The sequence below is a fragment of the Hemibagrus wyckioides genome, linkage group LG15 (assembly GCF_019097595.1).
Source record: "Hemibagrus wyckioides isolate EC202008001 linkage group LG15, SWU_Hwy_1.0, whole genome shotgun sequence".
Taxonomy (NCBI): domain Eukaryota; kingdom Metazoa; phylum Chordata; class Actinopteri; order Siluriformes; family Bagridae; genus Hemibagrus; species Hemibagrus wyckioides.
In genome coordinates this window covers 6,618,593-6,639,570 of record NC_080724.1, presented here as the reverse complement: position 1 = coordinate 6,639,570, position 20,978 = coordinate 6,618,593, and the positions used below count along the sequence as shown (strand labels likewise).

At 38.9% G+C, this 20,978-nt stretch overlaps 1 protein-coding gene across 1 annotated transcript in view; it reads right to left on the bottom strand.

Annotated features, from left to right (window-relative positions):
- The window catches only part of plxna2 (plexin A2), a 202,331-nt gene that overhangs the window by 110,488 nt on the left and 70,865 nt on the right, over window positions 1–20,978 (bottom strand). The window contains exon 4 of the mRNA XM_058410295.1: window positions 9,895–10,029. Coding sequence (XP_058266278.1) covers window positions 9,895–10,029 — 135 coding nt within the window. The remainder of the gene's footprint in view (window positions 1–9,894; window positions 10,030–20,978) is intronic.

Here is a 20,978-nt window from a genome sequence, read left to right as displayed (position 1 = left end):
TTCATTGAGTTCTGTGCAATGAATTTACAGTGTCTTTAACTGTGTGGTCGAGATCACTGTGGTTGAAATGAATATCTGTGTAAGCAAGAAGAAAAAAAACAGTTCCATGCATATCTTAAGAATTCGTAGTCCATGCTGACAACACTAGCATTTCTACTGCGGAGTTTCTTTCAGTGTCTCTTAAGGATAAGTGGTAGAGATCATATTTTATTCATTAAAAATCAGTTTGGGCCAATTTGCCTTTAATTCTGATACAGATATGAATATTTGGAATATCTAGAAAATATAGATGCATAAAGACAGTGGCATTGTGTTACACACTTAAAAGAGGGAATGAGATTGTGAGTAGCTTTCAGAGACAAGTTAAATAGTCTCATCAATAACATCATATGTATTGACAGGGGCATTTATCAGGATTTGTAACCATATCGATAGCAAGTGACACTGTCAACCTGCCAGGAGCTGACCCCAGTTCCAGATCAGACTGTATCACTGGAATCGATTCCCTTCCCACAATCTCTACCTCCTTGGTAGTCTGAGATAAGGAATGCCGTTAAATAAATCAAACGTCCATTAGCATATGCCAGGCTTTTCTATTCTGTCAAATATATCCTGCTGAAAAGTAGAACGGATGCTATCTACACAACCGATAATGATCCATGCGGATCTGGCTGAACTTATTTTGAACGGTCACTTTCCACCATGAATCCTAGTCACACCACACTCAAGAGATCTTCTAGATGAAAGCAGATAGAGATTTTATGAACGCATGGGATGTATGGTGCGATACTACTAAATGTGTCATATAGAGGAAATTGCATCTGACTCCAATCCAAAGTTCTGCCAATAGGTTTGGGTTTCGGGCATAATACTGTTCGACTGATGTTCCTTTATATCTGGCATGAACAAACATCTCCAGAGGATTACAGGAACAAGATGCAGCCCCCCCCCCAAAAAAAAAAGCAATCTCCACCAAATTGCTCCCAGATGAGAGAACTACCTGTGTGAATAGCATATAATTCTTTAGAAATGCTTTATTGGTTTTTTTGGGGGTTTGCACTGGGTCTTCATAGAAAGAGCGTAGACGAATCAAGAATATTTATATTGTTCCCCTTCCATTAGTCTGGTGACTTGACTTCATCAATGTCTTTGTGTGAAGTAGACCTCATGACATTGATTGGTGACGAGAAGGAGGATGGAGGTCATTGGTCAAATGACTTCCTTGTAGCTTTTCTTCAACAAGCCCTCTAACTGGGGTCAAGAAGAGAGCAAGCTTTTGAACAGGACTGAAGCTGGAAAGCTGCAGCAGATTTAAAAAGGGAACCAGTGAAATTGGGGTGTGTCAAAAAGAAAGACAAAAAAACACACACAGAGACACAGTCTGACCTTACATGATAGCTCAACACACTTTATCTACATACTCGTAAGCCCCGCTTTCTTTATCTTTATTCAATACGGATTTCTGAACCACCACATTTCTTTTCCGGGCTATTGTCAGAGAGATTTACGAATATACCAGGGGCATTTTGTGTATGGTGATGTATGTGTACGTGTGTGTGTGTGTCTGAGAGGGAGAGCGTGCACTGCCCTTAACTGAATATTAATGCCGCTTTGTTCTCATTAATCACATCCTTTGCTCTGCTGATTTCCTGTTAGCCCCTCCATCACATAAAGGCCTCCCCCCTAACAACCCCCACAGATACACACAAACTCTCACACACACACACACACACATATACACATGTACACAAAGCAAAAGTGGCTATGAGCCAACTCAATCTGCATCTGCTATGAGGGACAGTGCAAATCAGGGGGGGAGAAAAGCAGCAGTTACTCTGTTCATCACAAAGCCGTAAACCATGAGCCATGTCTGCAGGACCATCAGTGCAGACAGACCATGTGTATATATTTTGTAGACATATTTCAAAAAGGTAGACGGCAGATATGGTTTGTAGAACCTGCAGAATTATTTAACATCCCATCCAATACACCTATGCAGTAGCTTAAATTTTTCTGAAGCCAGATATAGAATAAGTAGATGATATCTGCCTGAAAGGCTCCAGAGGCATAATAAGAGCACTAGTGTTTTTTTTTTTTTTTTTTTAACTGAGTGGCAGCTCTAGCTCTGCATGGTGTGGGAGGCAGAAAGAGGATCTAGTCAGTCTTTCTCTGGGTGAAAAAATCCTATTCCCCAGTCCTTGATAACCACACACCTCATTTCCTACACATCCCTCATCCCTGGCCAAACAAAGGTGGAGGTGCTTCGAGACGGGAAGAGATGTGTGTCTGTTTTTGTGCAAGATAGAGGTTAAAGGGTTGAAAAGACACAAAGCAAGTAATCTGGGTTCCCGGAGAAGGAAAAGAAGGAAATCATGCATGGATTTTAAATTTCACAGCTGAGTACTTGGTGGGGGAAATTGCTACGTTAAAAAAGTCTCCTTTATTAGCTGATGATCTCCAAAGTACGAATGTTGCATTTATAGGGTGAGATAGGGAGGGAGGGGAATAGGCAGGCTGCAGAAACACTGTTGTGGATCTCACGATGGAGCTTTTATCGCTAAAAATACGGCCATCCCGAAGAGTGACAGGGAGTCAGATCTTCTTGTGAAAGTTGACACTTCACTCATGAGCCCACCCGTGTTGGTCAGGATGATAGAAATTTCACACTCATTCTAATAGAAATGTGGGCGCTGAAAAGACATTGTTAAAGCGTGACACTGTTGAGCCACGTCAAGGCTGACTTTACACATCATCCCATGATGCACCGGACTTCTCTTCTCGCTTCATTATCTCTGCTCACACAAAATGGAGACAGATGGCAGCCCTTTACAAGGACATATTTCTTTTTGATGCAGCTTTTTCTCTCCAGACTCATCCGATGCTTTTACACAAACAGAACACGGGTGCAAGTCATAACATGAGTACAGAACTTCATGTTCTTTACACTTCATAAGAAATCTCGCTCGTTCTTTTGTTATTTCGATTTCATGGACAATTGCTGATTGCTGGCATTGAACTCTGGCCTTCACCGAACAAATAACTAAATGAATGAATGATTAGTCATGAATCATCTGTAGGCTCACTGTTAATAACATGGCAGAAGAGCACAGCAATTCTAGCACCACAAATAAAACTGCTCGAAAGCCGCTGATGTGCTCATGCCATTCTTTCCATTCTTTTACTAGCAAGTAAAAAAGAAAAAGCAAGTAAGCAAAACACCACACAACAGACTGTGGTCACCACCTTTACCTACAGCTCATGCGGTCAGATGCAAACCCTGACCAGCTCATGCGGTCAGATGCAAACCCTGACCTCACCAGTTTGTATACAGGGTGTGTTTCTCATGCTACACATATAAGCCTGGATCATGCAAAGCATCTTGGTGTCACATATTTGCTTATGACTATATGACCCAGGTGTGGCTTTGTTTGATTCAAATTCTATATGCTTTTGCCGTCTGTTTTATTTCTTTACAAAGAAAAGTGTATTGTGTATTCAGCTCAGGTGGTCTTGGTTTATCAAAGAGGCGGGAAGAAAAACACCTTCACCACACGCCAGTGTTTAAAACCCGAGAGAGCGAGCCTTGTTCCTGTAATGCACTTTGACACATATTCACCAATGCTCATGACATTGTTAAGACTCCAAGTTTCACATCGCTTACAGTATCTCTCCTTTGCCGCTACTCCATGTCACGATAGGATACTACTCTCAGCTGAAGCAGTTTGACATTTTGAAGCTATTAGCCCAAGGCTCTTTTGTCCATCATTGCGTCTACATGTTATAAAAACGCACACTCTCTGCACATGCTTAAACAGATCGAGCGAGCACACAATCCCTAACCCTTAAACTAACTAGTTTTTTGTATGGTACATTTTTCCAAAGAGGAGGAAAATTGAAACACATAAGGCTATTACATTGCATTGAGTAGAATCATATATATTTTATTAGAATTTCTGTACAATAGCATATTTCATTGACCTTGGTTGAGCCAATATTTAGCAAAAACCCTGTTATTTTGCTTTGTTTTTGTTTTTTTTAAATACATGCTCTGCTTTAGGCAGCAGCCGTTAGTATTTGAATACCAAAACTATTTGTTTCCTCATATGTGCAAGCCCTCTGCCCTGTGTGACGTGTAAAGTTTCTTCTCATTATCATAACATGTTCTATCAAGGAAATCAAGGAAAATGAAAAAGCTTGAAATGAGTAAAAAATAAGTTAAATGAACTTACTAGCTTAAATTTGATTAGCAATAATGACAGAATTCGAAATATTAGACACACCCCTATTCAAGATAGTTTTTCTTTACAATCTTTTTATTAAGAGCTTTAATTATCCAATGAACCATTAAAAAACTGAAGGCTTGACTGAAGGCTTTTCATAACTACATTTTCTTTTATGGCTTTATCTAGGCTTTGTGATTACACGTTGTTAGTGCCGTGTAAATCTAGCGGTTTTGTGTTTATGTTCTTCTGAATGTCAACAAGTGATAGATGACCAAATAAAACAGAATGAAGACATCACTGTTTCATTTAGGGTCAAGCAGAAATCCAACTTTTGTAACTACTTATTATTTTGTGAAGCTGGAGTGCTGATACAGAGGCCCCGAACAACGCCCCCATCCTTATACACACACACACACACACACACACAAACTGTCTGACTCTGAATCAGACTCTCATCAGCAAATTCTGCTTTTTCTAGCATAATCATATTTAACAATATTTCACTGAATTTTCTTGCTGCAGTTCTACATACATTAATCATTTGAATGAGCTTTTCAAAAAGGAGAAATATTTATGCTTTATCTAATTAAACAATCATTGGCAAAGTGGGGTCTGGGGAACCCCAGAGGTCCAAGAAGTTTTTTGATTTAACTGATACAGTGGAGAAAATCGGAATCATAAAAAAAACAAGACACAAGGGAAAAAACCAGAACGTTTAACACCCCTTTAATTTAATTTAAACAGACATCCCTGTTCAACTCATTTCAAAAACGGACAGACAAAGTCGTAAACGCTGCAGAATCAGTCCTAATGCAGGGCAACACATGACCATCCTTCATTATGACACAGAGACAAAGAGGGCCAACTCTGCTCGAGAGGAGGTGATATACACACTTCAGCTCTCCAGCAGCAGAGAGGAAATTCACTGTGTGCGTGAATCAAGCGCTCGCTCCGTGTTCTCTGATTACTGTCAGTGATGACACAGTACCCCGCAGTCTCCATACAAATTCACATTATTTCTAATAGAGGAGCAGAGAGGGGAACCTAAGCAGCTGCATCTTCCATCCGTTCCACTGCACTGCTCTAAAATGAACCGTTCACTCGAGACCGTTAACATTCTGGAAGCTGTCGTCATTAAATGTCCAAAACAAGCTCACCTGCAGACACAGCCTGTGAATTATGACATTCTCTCAGGGTGTGTGAGGTTTTATCATGTCCTATTTGGAGTATACAAGAGGATCTATATCAAAAGAGCAATACACTTCAATTCGGCGTTCATGGGAGGAAAGGATAACTATGCATACAGAGCAAATAAAATTTAGACGTGTGCTAAAAGTGGGAGTTTGATTTCGATGACCATATATGGCAAATTAACAAGAGTCAAAATATGTATATGTGTATGAGATGAGTGGATGGTTCATTTTTAGCACATTTCAGTAGAATGCTGAACACTAGCTGTAGTATAATGTGGGTGTTTTAAGTGTAGTGTGTGTGTGTATGTGTTCTCTGGGTCGTTTAGGTCACACTGCTGCACGATAATTTGTTTATTTGAGTGCGAAGGTGTGTATGTCCTTGCAAGATACACTACAGATTGTATCCAAAAAGCAGTTGTATAATTGTCTGAATAAAAATGTCCTCTGGTGTTTTACATGATTTATTATTTCTGGAATTTTTCTGCAGTCTTGAACCGTGTATCTCTGGAGAAGTCTATACAAAATTCTGCAAATTACCAAAACTGTAATGCGTGGGCAGAGGGCAGAGGGCAGAGGCTACAATTACAAAGAGAAGAACTTAATCCTGTTCTTTCCTCATTAGGCTAACACAGATGCAGGAGCTGCAGCATATGTAAACGTAGAGTAGGGTATCGGCCCTGGGAAAAAGACGAGGTATCGCATATTTACGGTCAGAAGAATATAACGCATGTACAAAGATGTACAATATCAAGTGTTGAGGATGCAGAAGATAGGGATAGGTGGAGGGGGAAAAGCCGAAAGAAGAAGAATAAGACAAAGATGTACAATATACTTTGTATGTCTTTAACACATATCCTGAGAGAATACTGTAGCATGACTGAAAAAACTGCTGAGAAATGTGTCTGAAATTATCTCCCAGTCATGAATATGTAAATCTGTCTCCAAAAAAAGGGACAACAATGTACAAAAAGCTTGTCAGTGGAGTGGTAGCCTCAAGGGTACATCTTTTGTACCTCTAGTTAGAGGATTGTAATTGTAGAGAAACCTCATTAAAGAATGTAATTGGACTGTTGTGTCATTGAAAAGGGAATGTTTACATTGTTTATAGAGTGGAATAAAAATATTTCTACTGTACCTCTCTTTTATGTATATATATTATAGGTACAGTAGAAATATTTGTATTATGTATATACATACATATATATGTATGTATGTAAGTGTGTGTGTGTGTGTATGAGTGTGCGTAGGCTTACTGTATAGATTATTTCAGGTAGATAAAGCGCCAAAACAGCTTAACAAACACAGATGCTTAAATGGCTGGAGGCTATGAATAAATGCAGGTATAAAAGACAGATATGACTCCTAAGTTTGGAGATCCCCGGATTCAAAACCTGTTGGTGCAACAGCCATCTTGTGGCTAGAAGTAATGCAGTTCAATTCAATTCAGTTTTATTTCTATGGACTTACATAAAACTTGAGATGATATGAAGAAACCTTGAGAGGAACCAGACGCTAAAGGGAACCTAGTGTGTGATTATAAATAATTTCCTTTCGATTACAGTGTAAAATGTGGTCAAAAAATGTTTTGTTTTGTTTTTTGCAATTATTTAACCAGGAAAATGTATACAATTTTATTTTGTTTAAGTTATTAACTGTTCACTGATGGAGACTTCAGTGCAAAACTGTTCATGGTAATTACTGTCCTAAAGCTACAGTACCATAGCAGTGGATGTACATTAAAATCCAAACTGGCCATGATCTCTGGGTGGAAGGGATGAAATTTCAGTCACAGCCACTCTAATATTCCTGCATGTCTACAAGCTCCTCTATGACCCCAAGTGTGTTCCACTGCCTTAAGATGCCTAGGTCTGCCTGGATTCACATGTTAAAGAGGAAGTGTGTGTTAACCTTCACCCTTTTTTTAAATGCAATTTTCTTTTTAAAATACTTTATTGCGCAGTTCTGTTCAATTCTCAAAAAAGATGGTGTTGATGAATTTTCTATATAAGCACAGCTCTGACTGTAGTTCCTGCTGGAAATCATAGTTATATATTAATGCATTTGTTCTGAGAGGCTGTTGTTTCTGTAGGAAACAAGTCATAGTAACAACTATAGTTCCCAGGTAACTGTCTGGTAGATACTTCATGTAATCTAACACTGGTGAAGCTTTTGCTTAACATTTATGTAATATTAATGGAAGAAGTCTTGGTTAACAGACAGTAAGAACTTTGCACCTTCCAGTTGTAGGCTGGAACAGGCTGGCTGGTGAACAAAAGTGAAGCCAAATCTGGTTTCTAAGGAGATTTTCATACTGGGCATGTTTGCTGTGATCCGAATCCGAATGCGATTGTTCCTGCTGACTCCTGCCGTGCTGGCCTGGTTTCAGACTCTGTCAAAGCCCAGTGTATTTGTGTTTATCTTCACAGCATCACAACCGGTGCATCAAGAACATGATGCAACTCACCATATTTTTTACTGTTTTATTAATTTGGTGCTATTACACGCAGCAGTTTTTACCCTGTCACTCGTGGTACACGTGTTGTAGAAATTATTGATGATGTCATCAGCTAAAACATCTGTGGAGGTTACTTTAGTTCCTGAACAAGTGCAGACCCAAGTACGAGTTCTGTGCACAGTTACAGTGCAACTACCTCCTACAGGTAGTCTCAGGTTTGGTACCGTGGTGCACTTACTGGTCCACATGACAGCTTTCACATTACAAAAGACAACTGTTCATGTAAACCGTGCTCCGTTTCAGGCTAAACTGCCAGTATGAAAGCCCCCTATGTGTGGAGTAAGTGTGCTCCTGTTCTTTAATTGTGTGTCCAATTCAGGTGAGTGAAAGTTCTCCACATATGAGCTAGGATGACATGGGTCTAAGTCTCTCAGGCTGGAATTTAAACTGTGATGCTGAATTAATCAATCGGTACTCTGGGAGCATGGAGCAGAAGCGGGTGAGACGAGGACGGGAAATGCTGATGGTTCTTTTATGATGTGATCTGTCTTTGTTCTGCCACACTAGCAGCTAGATCAATGGCATGAGGGCTGAGGTAAAATCAGCCCCTGAGGACTGCACAGCTGTGTGAAGGAATGCAGCGTGAACATGAATGTGTGTTGTATGCACTAACCAAAGTTCTGTATCATCTCTCTCTCTCTCTCTCTCTCTCTCTCTCTCTTCCTCTCATTACCTCTGAATCACCCTCCTGACTTCACCCAGGCCACATGGTCCTAAATGAAACACCAAGGGGACATGTGCTATCCACCACAAGAGCTAAAAATGTCCACAGAAAAGGAAGCAGAGCAGTCATCAATCACAGACACTCTTTTTTTTTTTCCCACAGTGTCTCCTTTCACAGACATGTTCCACTCCCCTGACGCTCCTGATGCTTAATATGACAGCTCTGATGCCTAGCTGCCATTTTACTCTCACTCACTTCATTACAGCCACAGAGAGGTGACCTTGCTCTCTGTCTCCTTCCCTCCATCTCTCTTCACTACTCCACCTTCCCCCCTCCAGTCCAGTGTCACCATCTCACTCATCCCTACTGACACAGTCACTTTACATGTCTTTATTTTTACACTCTCACACACACACACACACACAAATTTTGCCCGTATCCTAGGTCTTTAAAATGGAGCACAGACAACTGTGACGAAAAAAAGAAGATAATAGAAGAAAAAAGACACAAAAAAACAGAACAAAGTAGAACATAAAGGAATCTCATAGAACAGCAGAGAAGCAAACATACAAGAAGAGAACAGAGAAGAAGAGAGAAGAACAGAGATCTACACAGAGCAGAGCAGAACTGAAGTAAAGACAGCAGAAGATAATGGAAGAGAAAAAAGAGAGGGAAGAGAAGTGAAGAGAGCAAAAGAAAATGAAACAGAAGAGAATATAATTCAACAGAAACATACAGATCAGAAGAGGATGTTAAAGGGAACAGAGAAGATCAGAGCAGAACAAAGCAGAACAGAGAACACCGGAGCAGAATCGAGAAGAAACAGAGAGCATAGAAGATCATAGGAGAAAAGAGAAGAAAAGAAATGATCAGGAGAAGAGCAGATCAAGAACAGAACAGTGCACCACAAATAAATTTAACACAATTTTAATTCAATTTTTCAATTCAATTCATTTTTTTTTGTTTTTGTAAACAAAGCTCTAATTTGAGCATATTTGCTAGCGTATTCCTTTTAAAGCTGGGATCTTTAGAAGAAACATTTGTGGCTATGCTTCATCAGTGTAAAGATTTAAACACAGAGATGCCTCCATCTTAGTGAGAATGAATGTGGACACCACAAAAACTTCAGCTTAATTACCCAGAGGATGTTTTTTTCTGTGTTGAGCCTTAAGTAAGTTTTTCCATTTTGCTCTTAGTAGTTTCTCAGGAAAACAGGGTACAATGCATGTGCCTTAATTGACTATAAGCTACATATGTGTTTAATAACGATGTGTGTATGTCTGTGTGTCTCACACTGACCTGTCTCTCAGACATGACATAGATGTAGCTATGGTCCAGCGAGAAGGCCATGTCTCTGAGAATAGGGCTCCTATCCTTAATGACAGACACTGTCTCGTACTGCACACCACCATAAGGAGGCCCATCCACACGGATCTGAAACAGGAAGAGGAAATAACACATATAAGCAAATAACCACTGGCCCACAACAATATAGCACGGTGATAACCTCCTTCTTACTGGTGTGCTTTGCAAATGATCAGTTATAAGTATGGAAATAACTAACGATCATGTTTTGCTTTCTTCATCCTATTACATCAGGCCATGAGAACTAACATGGACATGGACGTCTTATTTATTAGTCAGTAAGACGTTTGGTTCCGTTCAGCAAGCATCCATTATGGGCGGCAGACACACATACGTGAGGCTTGTGTGTGGGGGTTGATTCGAGGTCAGTCATCTGTCTAGTGGGTTTTCACAATGGTGGAATATATGGTGCGTCAATACAGAAAACAATGTGGAAAGACTTTAATGACAAAAAGAAAAAAAGAGAGGAAACCACACAGCCCTGTCTGGAGGCTTTCTTTAAACTTCTTGGATAACAAAGCGCTTTAGAAAAGAATCTGCATTAAAAATAAATAAATAAATAAATCGTCTACATGCTGAAATTATATTTACTGGTGTACATACTATATCAGGATTATTCAAAACAAATCTTGTGGATGTCCACCTACTATCTGCTTGACTAAAATGACAAACAACAACAATCACCTTCTAAATGATTAGTGATCATTTCATGGCTATAAATAAGGCATGTTAATTGTGTAGTGGTTCTGTTTTGTTTCACAGTGCTGCCTCATGCTACTGCTTTTTATTCGCACTACAGACTCTGAACAGATGAGACATCTGTTTTGAACATGAACCAGAGAATAAACGCTTGCCTCTGCATCCAAACAGTCTTTTTTTTTTCTTTGTCCTTTTATTTTACAAGCCATGTCATGATTTGGTTAATCAGACCAGAACCTATTTTCATTCCCAAAAAGCTGTCTTCTGGTAAATATATCATTTACATAAATTCATGTGATTGGATTCATCTACTACAGAAACATGGCTCATGGAGCATGTAGAGCCTGTTTTTTTTTCCAAACATTTATTTGAGTTCAATCCGATGAAATAGTGAACTTTTGTATATACTGTATATTTTACTCCAGATTTATTCCTGATGAAGCAGACCCAGCCCAATGAAATCCACCCCCTTGTTTGCCGAAGGAAAATGTGTTTTAAATCCAAAGCAGCTTTTTTCTCTTCTAGCAAATCAAATAACTACAGTATTTGATGAGGTACGATTTACCGCCTCCTTCCTTTTTCGCATTTAACCAATCAGCGGTTTCAAAGTCATGACGGGTGAAACCTGTTGAGACTCCACCAAAACACAAATCAAGCCTGATGTATGGCAATTCCCTCTCTACAGCAACATGACCTTGGGCTAGAAGGATAAAACCATCCAGCACACATACTTCAGACAGTCCAGCATCACTGCACAACGCACATATATCGTTATAAATGAGAAAACCATGCTTCTTAAGAGAGGCAAAAGGTCCCCACAGGCTCACAAGTCTCTATCCTGACATTTACAGTATGCCAACGTACAGTCGTTAAAGGTAAATACTTTCATTCATAAAGCATGTCACCTTTCTCCCTTCCTGACCTGAGCGTGACCCTGATATGACCAAGGGGTGGGATACAACGACCATATGTCTCTGAGACTTGTGTCTTCACGACACACACTGAGATCACTCAGAGGTAAGCTGCATTCAGAGCCAGAAAGCAGTGGTGCATGGTAGGTAAGTGATTGTGGCCTTGTGCGCTAGCTCAGGAGGTTGCTGAAGGGATTGTAGTTACAGAGTGGAAGAAGTGAAGCGGGTTCACAGAGTGTGAAATGATATAAAAGTCTATTTAACCAGAGCGCACAACACACACACACACACACACAAGTATTGTCAGTTCCATATTGTAATACTGATCATCCTAAAGGCATATTAACACCGAAACCAAATCAGAAAAATGATTTAGTCATGATTTTCACCAACTTAACATCAATGACGGACAAATATTGACTTCATTAGCTAGGTAAAGCTCTACAGTGCTCATGTTTCAGTTGCCCAGTAACCAACATGCTAAAATAATTTACAGGCTAACTTAATTTAACCCAAGCTAGTTATCTAATTAAATGCATTAAGGCTGACTAATGAAAATAAGTGCATACTGAAATGTCTGAGCAGAGGACGATCATATGTAACCTTTGTCCTCATCTGGTACCGAAAATGTCCTTGATCTTTGCATCTCTTGATCTTTATTTTTGCTTGCCATGTTATTAGCACTATAATTTGCTTAGTTTCTACATCCCAGTGTATTGTGGATTTGTAAAAATGTTTCTATCATCTGTTCTTGTCAACTAGTGAGCACAGTTACTACTGATATCCAGAATGCTTGCTTGAGTGAGTGTGTGCTTATAGAGTGTTCGTCCATCATGAAAAATACAAGTATAAATCTTATTAGAAGCCTGTTTTAGGAATATTTAGTATTAAAGTGTAAATTTTCTTGTTTATTGGCAGATTATTTTGCCAATTTTGAGCATTCATTTCTATAAAACAAAATTATCTGCCAATCGAATAAAAAAACATAAAGCTTAAAAATAATATAATATGCACAGAAATAGGTGTAATAAACACAAATTCATGATATATCATGAATCTTAAATCAATAATAAATTTTAATCTTCCAGTAAAAAAGAATCAAAATCTTTTAACTTCCACAGTCAATAATAGTTTTTTTTCTTGTTATGTAGGTAGATGGGAGATAAGAGGTTATTAACCACATTCTCAAATATCTATAAATACTATTCATGGCACATAATAAGCCTATTTATCTCCTGAGCAAGTATGAATGAAAATGGAATAGTCTGCTTTAATTTAATCTGCTTTTTCACAAACAAGCTACTGATTTGTTTGAACATATTTCCACTGTAGCCATTTTTCAGTCTACACCCGCTCTGTATGATGCTGACTAAAAATTCAACTCCACCTGTCCTGCTGTGCTTTTTTGGCTTTTTTGTGCTTGTTGCACAAGTGAATGAAGCGTATACGACTCGAACTCGAAGAAAAACATGAATAACACACACCCACCTTCTATACAATGTGAAATTAATCATGATGTCCTGCACAAAGAGTTGTACGGTGATGACACTCGTTACACTAACATAGGAAATGTGAATCAACACAAATATCCGCTTTGTTTATTGAGACACTGTCTCATGTTATGTTTGTGAGTGTTGTAATTACAGCAGGTCTCACTCCAACTGTCCTTTCACCCCGCTGTACACTCACAGTGTTGAACGCATACGCATTCGTTTTGCTGAATGAAAGTGCCATGTTTCTCTGTTCCCATAAAACTGAGTCACAAGCTACATGGAGCAGACAAAAGAGCTCTTACGCTATGATTTCTCTGACGCAGACATGCTGCTTATGTGTGAAATCTAAGGAACTCTCTCTATTTCCTATCTGAACTTGTTTTTTATTTAATGGAACAGTTATTCTGAATCTTAATCCAGTTTTGTGGCTGCAATTTTTTTTTGCATTTGCCTTTTCTATTCCTCAATTTGTGTGCTATTTCTCTCTCTCTCTCTGTGTGTATGTGTGTGTGTGTGTGTGTGTGTGTGTGTGCATGTGTGTGATTCAACAGTCACATACACAGTCAGTCAAGGCCTCGAATTTAAGTCTTTTCCAGCTGGTTTTAACATTACTGCACCGCCACTAGAGAGCTACAGGATGTGTAAAACACATTGTATTAGACACAGCCAAGTTTCACTTCATCAGTATGTACAACACTGGACAGTCTATGAATGTCCAGGATACACACACACACACACACACTGTAAAGGGCATGTTATACAGACTTCACTGAGCATTTCTCATCTGCTCTGTGTTCACCTTCATCTCCCCTTCTTTGTGCTCACTCCAACATTCTCTCACTGTCTCTCTTGGCTTTAATTATTCACACACTCCTTACTGATTATTCCTTCAGACTGAACTCTAGCTACGGTATAAAAGAAAGCAAAGATTTGTCTGCAGGCTCTTTTACTTTTGTCAGGGCTATTTTGTTTTTCTGTTTGTTTTCCGATCGAATGAAAGTTCCACGGCTAGTGGGTGGTCTAACACACAGTATGACGGCTGAATTGTTTTTGAATGAATCTACGTGCAATTTTGGTCCACTTGCATGTGTATTGAAAAACAATTGTATTGAAAAACAAAAGTGTGTGTGGGTGTGTGTTATGTTTAACAATAATATGTAAGTCAAAATGTCTTTGGCAACATGGGTTCTACGTCAACCCCCTGGCTGCTTTCTTCTCTTTCTTCTGAGCATGAGCACGTTTACAGAATTCTTCAGTTCCACCGTCAGCTTGCTATCAAAGCAAAATACCTCGCTCACTCTATTCCATACTGTCTCAGTCCCTCCCTTCCTCACACTGCCTCTGAGGCTGAGTACTGTTTCAGTGCTCAGGGTGTGTGGATGCGAAGTGACATGAGCCACTTGAAGGCCATGGCTGTAACACGCACATTATGGAAGATGCTATTGTGGTACAGCAGGAAGAACAAAAGAGTCTGTTTTAAACCATCAGAGAGAGAGAGAGAGAGAGAGAGAGAGAGAGAGAGATAGAGAGAGAGAACATTCGCTGGCACCTGAATTCTTCAAACTGACATAGGTGATGGATTAGATGTGTAATCCAGGCAGACTGGGACTTGGGGGAAAAAACTGTTACTGCAGAAGTGAATGAGACCGCCACAGAGAGAGCGATGGGGTGCAAGGGAAGGCTGTAGAAGTTGAAATTGCCTTGTTCTCTCCATTAATAAACACAGCCAGAAAGAAAAACTATTGTGTTTTCAATGTTCCATATGCACTCACAGTGAAAAGTATGAGGTATGCTTGTGACAGTGAATGGTTTGTGTCTTATGACAATGTCTAGCTGAACTATAATAGAACAGAAGCATTACCACTTGATAAATTATGGTTAAAAAAAAACCTTCTACTGTCTCCTCAAAAATCAAAATTTTCTATAATATTCCTCGGATTTTAGAATACCGCTTCTTGTTATTTTTCTAAATATCAGACAATATGACATATGATCATTTTTGTATCTCATGCAGACTTGTCAAAAAAAACCTTTCTGGAATTAATATTGATTTAACTAATGTTGATGATGAATTCATAAGCAAACAATCATGACTCTGTAGATGACTGTTGATGACTACCAGCATGATGGAGCCACTAATGATACACAGGGATTAAAATAAGATCTGCCCAATATCATCATACATCATAATTTATCATAATATCTAGGCTCGATTATTTCAGCTGGTGGACTGCTCTCCACATGCAGACTCAGCAAATCAACAAAACCAATCAATGTATGAATAAACTCTCTGTAGTTCGACAAGTCCAGGTTTTGTTGATTGGTTTTGAGTCTAAGTTTGTCGATTGGTTTTAAACAAGAGCCTCCCGTAACAGATCTATTGAGACCAATCAGATTTTTAACCTTTTAAAAATCTTCAAAAGATATTCATTTACCTTTTCTGGGCTGATTAATGAAAGAATTAGTTTAGGAAAAGCTGTATTCTCCTTGCTTTAAAACAGATGTCTCTTATATTCAGACCTCATGCCGTTAGTCAAAAGAACTAATCTGAAGCACCGGTGAGAACCCAAACATTTCCACTGTGCCTTAATTCAATTTGATTACAATCAATTTAATTTCATGTGTATAGCACATTTAACAATTGACATTGTCACAAAGCAGCTTTAAAGAGATATTCAGCATATAAATGATAAATTTTCATTTGAAAATGTATCCCCATTGAGCAAGCCAGAGGTCATGGTCGCAAGGAAAATCTCTCTGAGACAATATAAAACATTAAATGGGAACCAGATTTAAAAGGGAACCTGTCCTCATCTGGAGGACATCAGTTAGTGAGATTATAAATCATTTCTTTCTATAACTCTGTATTAACTGGGAATAACCAGGAGATTTATTCTAGTTTTAACATGAAGTCTAGTGTGTTGAAGTTATCAACTGTTCACTCATTGAGACTTGAGTGCAAAAACTATTTGTGGTAATTGCAGTCCAAAGCCATCTCCATGGTTTCCAAGTGGTACCATCCACAGCAATCCCATGTACCTCCAGGCTGTCCACGTGTGCCATCCTTCAGCAGCAAGCAGCCTCCAAGTGATTATTCACAGCGATTAATTGATCACTAATGGTTCAGCATTAAAAGGTGACTATTCAGTCATGTTAATTACTCAGCCAGACCTTTGCACAGAAGGAATTTTATGTAGCTCACACTGTTTTTTTGTTGAATACCACTTCTCCATTTCCCTAAATGAGCTCTTAGACTGAAACTCACTACAGCCTGATGATCTGGTCATAATTTATCTGGGAAGTTTAGTGGAGGAGTGTGCAACCAGAGTGCAGGAATGTGATGAGGTGTTCTTTATCAGTTCTGCTTGTCTGCTTCTGCGTGCACAGTTGTCATTCTGTCACCTCGAAGACACCTATCTGGTGACAAGCAGTTAGCAGCAGGAGAAATCGGCTGGGCTTACTATGCGTGTTAACCCCACAAGGCTTCCGTTTTAACCCATCCCAAGCAGGATGAGCAGATTACATTTGACCCTGTTAGGGTTTGCTGTTCAGAGAAATTCCTCAGGCGTGAAGTAATTAGTGTCCGTTACTATGTGCAGCATGAACTGACTCTCTCTCTCTCTCTCTCTCTCATTTTCTCTCTCTCCCTCTCTCCTGAATCAGACAGATAAAGCAAGAGTGAATGTGAATCAACACAAGTCAACACAGTTAAAATGGATTACAGCAGATTGAAGATAGACCACCGGACGGATTACAACGTCAATCTGAGATGAAAAGCTCTCTCTCTCTCTCTCTCTCGCTCGCTCGCTGAGACACTCTTCTTCCGCACTATATTCATGCACACTCCTAGACAAGGCACCCCACTGCGTATGATTCCTACTGAGCTCTCAGCAGGTCTGAGAGATGTCCTTCACAAGCTTATAGTTTACACACTTTATGAGAGCTACACATACAGGGGTGTTCTACAATTACCCCCTTCACTGAAATCTCCACTGGAGTGCTGAGTAAATAGATTACAATCCTGATTATATGCAAGAACCAAAGTGTCCATCAGCTGTCATGATGCAAAGATGCAAAGTGTATTGACTCTCAAGGGCTTTTCGCACTTGAAATAGTTAACCCTGGGTCATGGTGAACCCTGGTTAAATGGACTGGTTATCTTGGTTCACATTTCACGCTGCTCACACTATACCAGGGGTTAACAACTAATATTCATAATCTGATAAAACCCTGGGCTGTGGTGGAATATATCATTAATCAAAGACATGCTTGGTTTTTACTAATACTGGCTGCTTGGGAACAACATGTTTGTGAGGGAAATGGATTTCATTTTTTCTCATTTAAATACAAAGATTTAGACTTCCCTAGATTAGAAATATTCAGACATGCAAAATCATATTAAAAAAATAAAATATGGTCACACATGCACATCACATGGCATCAACGAGCAATTAGTCACATCTTAAAAGCCGAATTAAGCCCTCAGTGTGCGTGTGCTGTGAACTTATTATCAATGCACAATTAAAACATTGCTTAGCTAATTGGATAATTAAATCCTACATACATTTAAAGCTGAATTAAACTTTTCATGCTTAAATGCACCAGTGAGGTTTATTTTAGTGTGAGCACATAGGTGAAGAAAGAAGTGTTATCATATCCACATGTACATACTGTATATTATCTGAAGTAGCCTGTACAAGCTAACGGTATATCAATGTACACAAATTAAGACACACCGTTTCTAGGAAATCTCAGGGGAGAAAAATGAAGATTTAATCTATGATCTAAGATTGGGACAAAATCTATTAGCGAACAATCAGCAAATCATCCATCTATTCTAGTGGAGGTGCATGAAATAGCTAGGCAAGACTTAGTGACTTCGTAGGTAGATGTCACATATCTCATTAATATTTTATCTATATTAAGTGTCTGACACCCTGCAGCTAAAGAACTCATGACATCCCTATTAAAAGAATTTCCCATAATGCCAGTGACCCTCTGAGCCTCTGTCCCACGTGTAGGAGACGTGTTATTATGGATCCCACTGCAGTTCTGGGCAAAGGACTCATTTCAGTGTCAAATCAAATGTTCTCTGCAGTATTGACCATTGGCCAATCATCACTCTTTAAAGACTGCTAATGCAATTTTAATGTCCTTTGTAAATAATTGAATAAAAAAAAATCTTTTTTTAAGTTTGACTTTTAGAAAAGTCAGAAGATCATAAATGTACTAAAGCACAGTCCTACATTGAATGTTTATGTATAGCCTATACAAAATACTGTTACCCTTATTTTCCCCATAATTTTTTCCTAATTCATTCAACAATTCATCAATCCCCATGGGTGGGAAGGGGAAAGGTTACCGTGGTTCTTCTGAGGCACATGAATCCAGCCAGGTCTAACTTTGGCACTGTTGCTCAAGCTGTGTCACAGGGAAGCATAACACTCAGAGGAAAAGGGCTATGAGCAATGACGGCTATGATTGGCTAGTGTCACTGTGATTAAAACAGGAGAGGAGCAGGCCTCCTCTACCAATTTTACTCGCTTGGTCTTCTGACCATGGATGGATGTGGCATCATAAGGATTTGATCTCCAGATGACTGGGCAAATGCTTTTAATCATGGGGGACTGTTCAGGGGGCCCCGTGTTACCCTTTATTTATTTATTTTAATTTTTATGTTACCACCGGTGTACAGAGACAACATCTTGAATAAATACTGTGTAAAGTTTTTGAAAGTCAATAATTTCTTGAAAACTGTAACTCTGTAATTCTGTAGTGCTTCTAAGCAGTCAGCTAAATATAGAGTTGTGTTAAATCAGCAGACACAGAACCAATATGAAGGACTTGCTCCAAGTCAGCTCATTCAGAATGAGTTTTCGGGTAACCTCTGCTGAACCTTTCGGTATTTGGTGTTTTTTTCCTTCTGCCTAATTGGCCTAAATGTCCCACTTTAGGATTTACTAGGAGGCCACATTCCTCTGTCCTGCTTTTTTAAGTATCCTTTCCTCCTGAAGTCTGAACCGCAGAGCTGTGTAAAGCAATTCCGCGGGGGAAAACAGACATTTTTTTAACCTTTCCTTCTGTTTATCTTGGCTCATTGTACATTTTTCCAACATGAGAATTAAAACACTTGCCTCAATTTTACTAATCATTTAAAAAATTATACCCACATTACAGAAATTATATGGATGTGATTTTGAACTCAGTACAGCTAAAGTAAAAAAAAAAAATAATAATAATAATAATAATAATAATAATAATGATGATGAAATAGAAGCTCATAGTAAAAGTAGAAGAAAAAAGATGTTTTTAATCCAGTATAGGGAGGATGTTAAGGGCTTTAATATTGATTGCAAATTTAAATGTTAATAATATTTAATACAAAATGTTGTGAATGTTAGGATATACAGTGGGGTCCAGAAGGCTGACAGCACTTGTAAAAAGGGCTCTTTATTCATTTCATACAGATTACATTAATTTTATGGCATCTGGCAGATTCAACAAAGGGCCTTGCTCAAGGTCCCAGCAATGGTGGAATTTAAACGTACAACTTTCTGGTTAATAGTCTGAGGCCTTAATCACTGAGCTACATCAACTTCAGCAAAAAGTATAAGTTAAAAAGTACAAATCAATTTGAGCATGTCATACTATTTGCTTTATCCCCTTTTTGCCTTATTGACAGTGTACACTCTTACAGCTGGTAAGTTTGTGCAAATCCTCATGATCCATTTAGATCACATCTGACCAAAGCAGTTAATATTATACAAGATATTAAAATGTTTCTTTTCTTTGTACTAAAAAATGTCAAAATTCTAAAACCTTCTGTTTATTTCCAATTTTAAATGTTTATTTTCAGATTTTCACTGCGGTCTCAGATTTTTGTACTTCACAGTATTTGCTCCAATTCACCAATTTTGTGCCATTCTGCACCCACTGAGGTCAGGACCTGGTCTCTCCTGGGTATATTAAAACAGCGATCAGTCAGAGTGATCTTCTGAAGGTGCTAGAGAGATGTCAGGATGTTTATGCTTGGGATTAACAAACTTGCTAACTCTGCAAGGCTAAGGAATATAAACATACAGAACAATCTCACTAGGCTGGGCTTCTAAACTAGAAGCGTCTCATAAACCTCAAAATACCAAGAGCAAATAAACATTCACATAGTTTCTTCTGGAGTGTTTTTACAGACCAGCAGTCTGCTCAGTGAGAAATATTTCAGTGTGGCGTTTCCACTTTATGTGTACGCAATTGTTGTATTTAATGGCTAAGAAGTACACTGTAAGCCGCATTATAATCTCTGTGTCAGCAATATATAAAGCCACAACCACTTCCCCAACTACCCACGTCACTCGCCAATATCTAAAATAAGTGCCTTGAGTTGAGGTCAGAACTGGCAAATGAATGTTTTAGAGTTGGACGGAGGCACAGCTTAATGGGGTTTGGGGGATCAAAAACTATCAAAGGAGTGAGAGGAAACCAAATAAGCAAGAAAGCTAGAACATAATCAATGGTGACTGCACTGAGGCTCTCAGAAGTGCTGCATCTATAATTAGCGGCACTCCATCAGGCGACTTGAAAGACCTGCAGGGATGAAATTCAGGAATACGCAAGATAATGTCTCCCTTCTCCAAGTAATTGCTTAAAACGGACACTAATGTGAAGGATATCCAGAGGACAACCTAACCTACCAGTGTACACCATGAGTTTCACACATACACAACTGAACTGAACCAATAGAGAATTAGAATTGTTTGTCTTGTTAACTACATCTAATGTTGCATTTTAACCATGTGTAATAAACATAGAAAGTACCTGCTGTTTCAGCTAAGGATCAGCTTGTTAACTCCTAGCTCCTCACTAACCAATAATGTTAGCATGCAACTTAGATTTAAAAACAAATTTAGCAACAAGAATG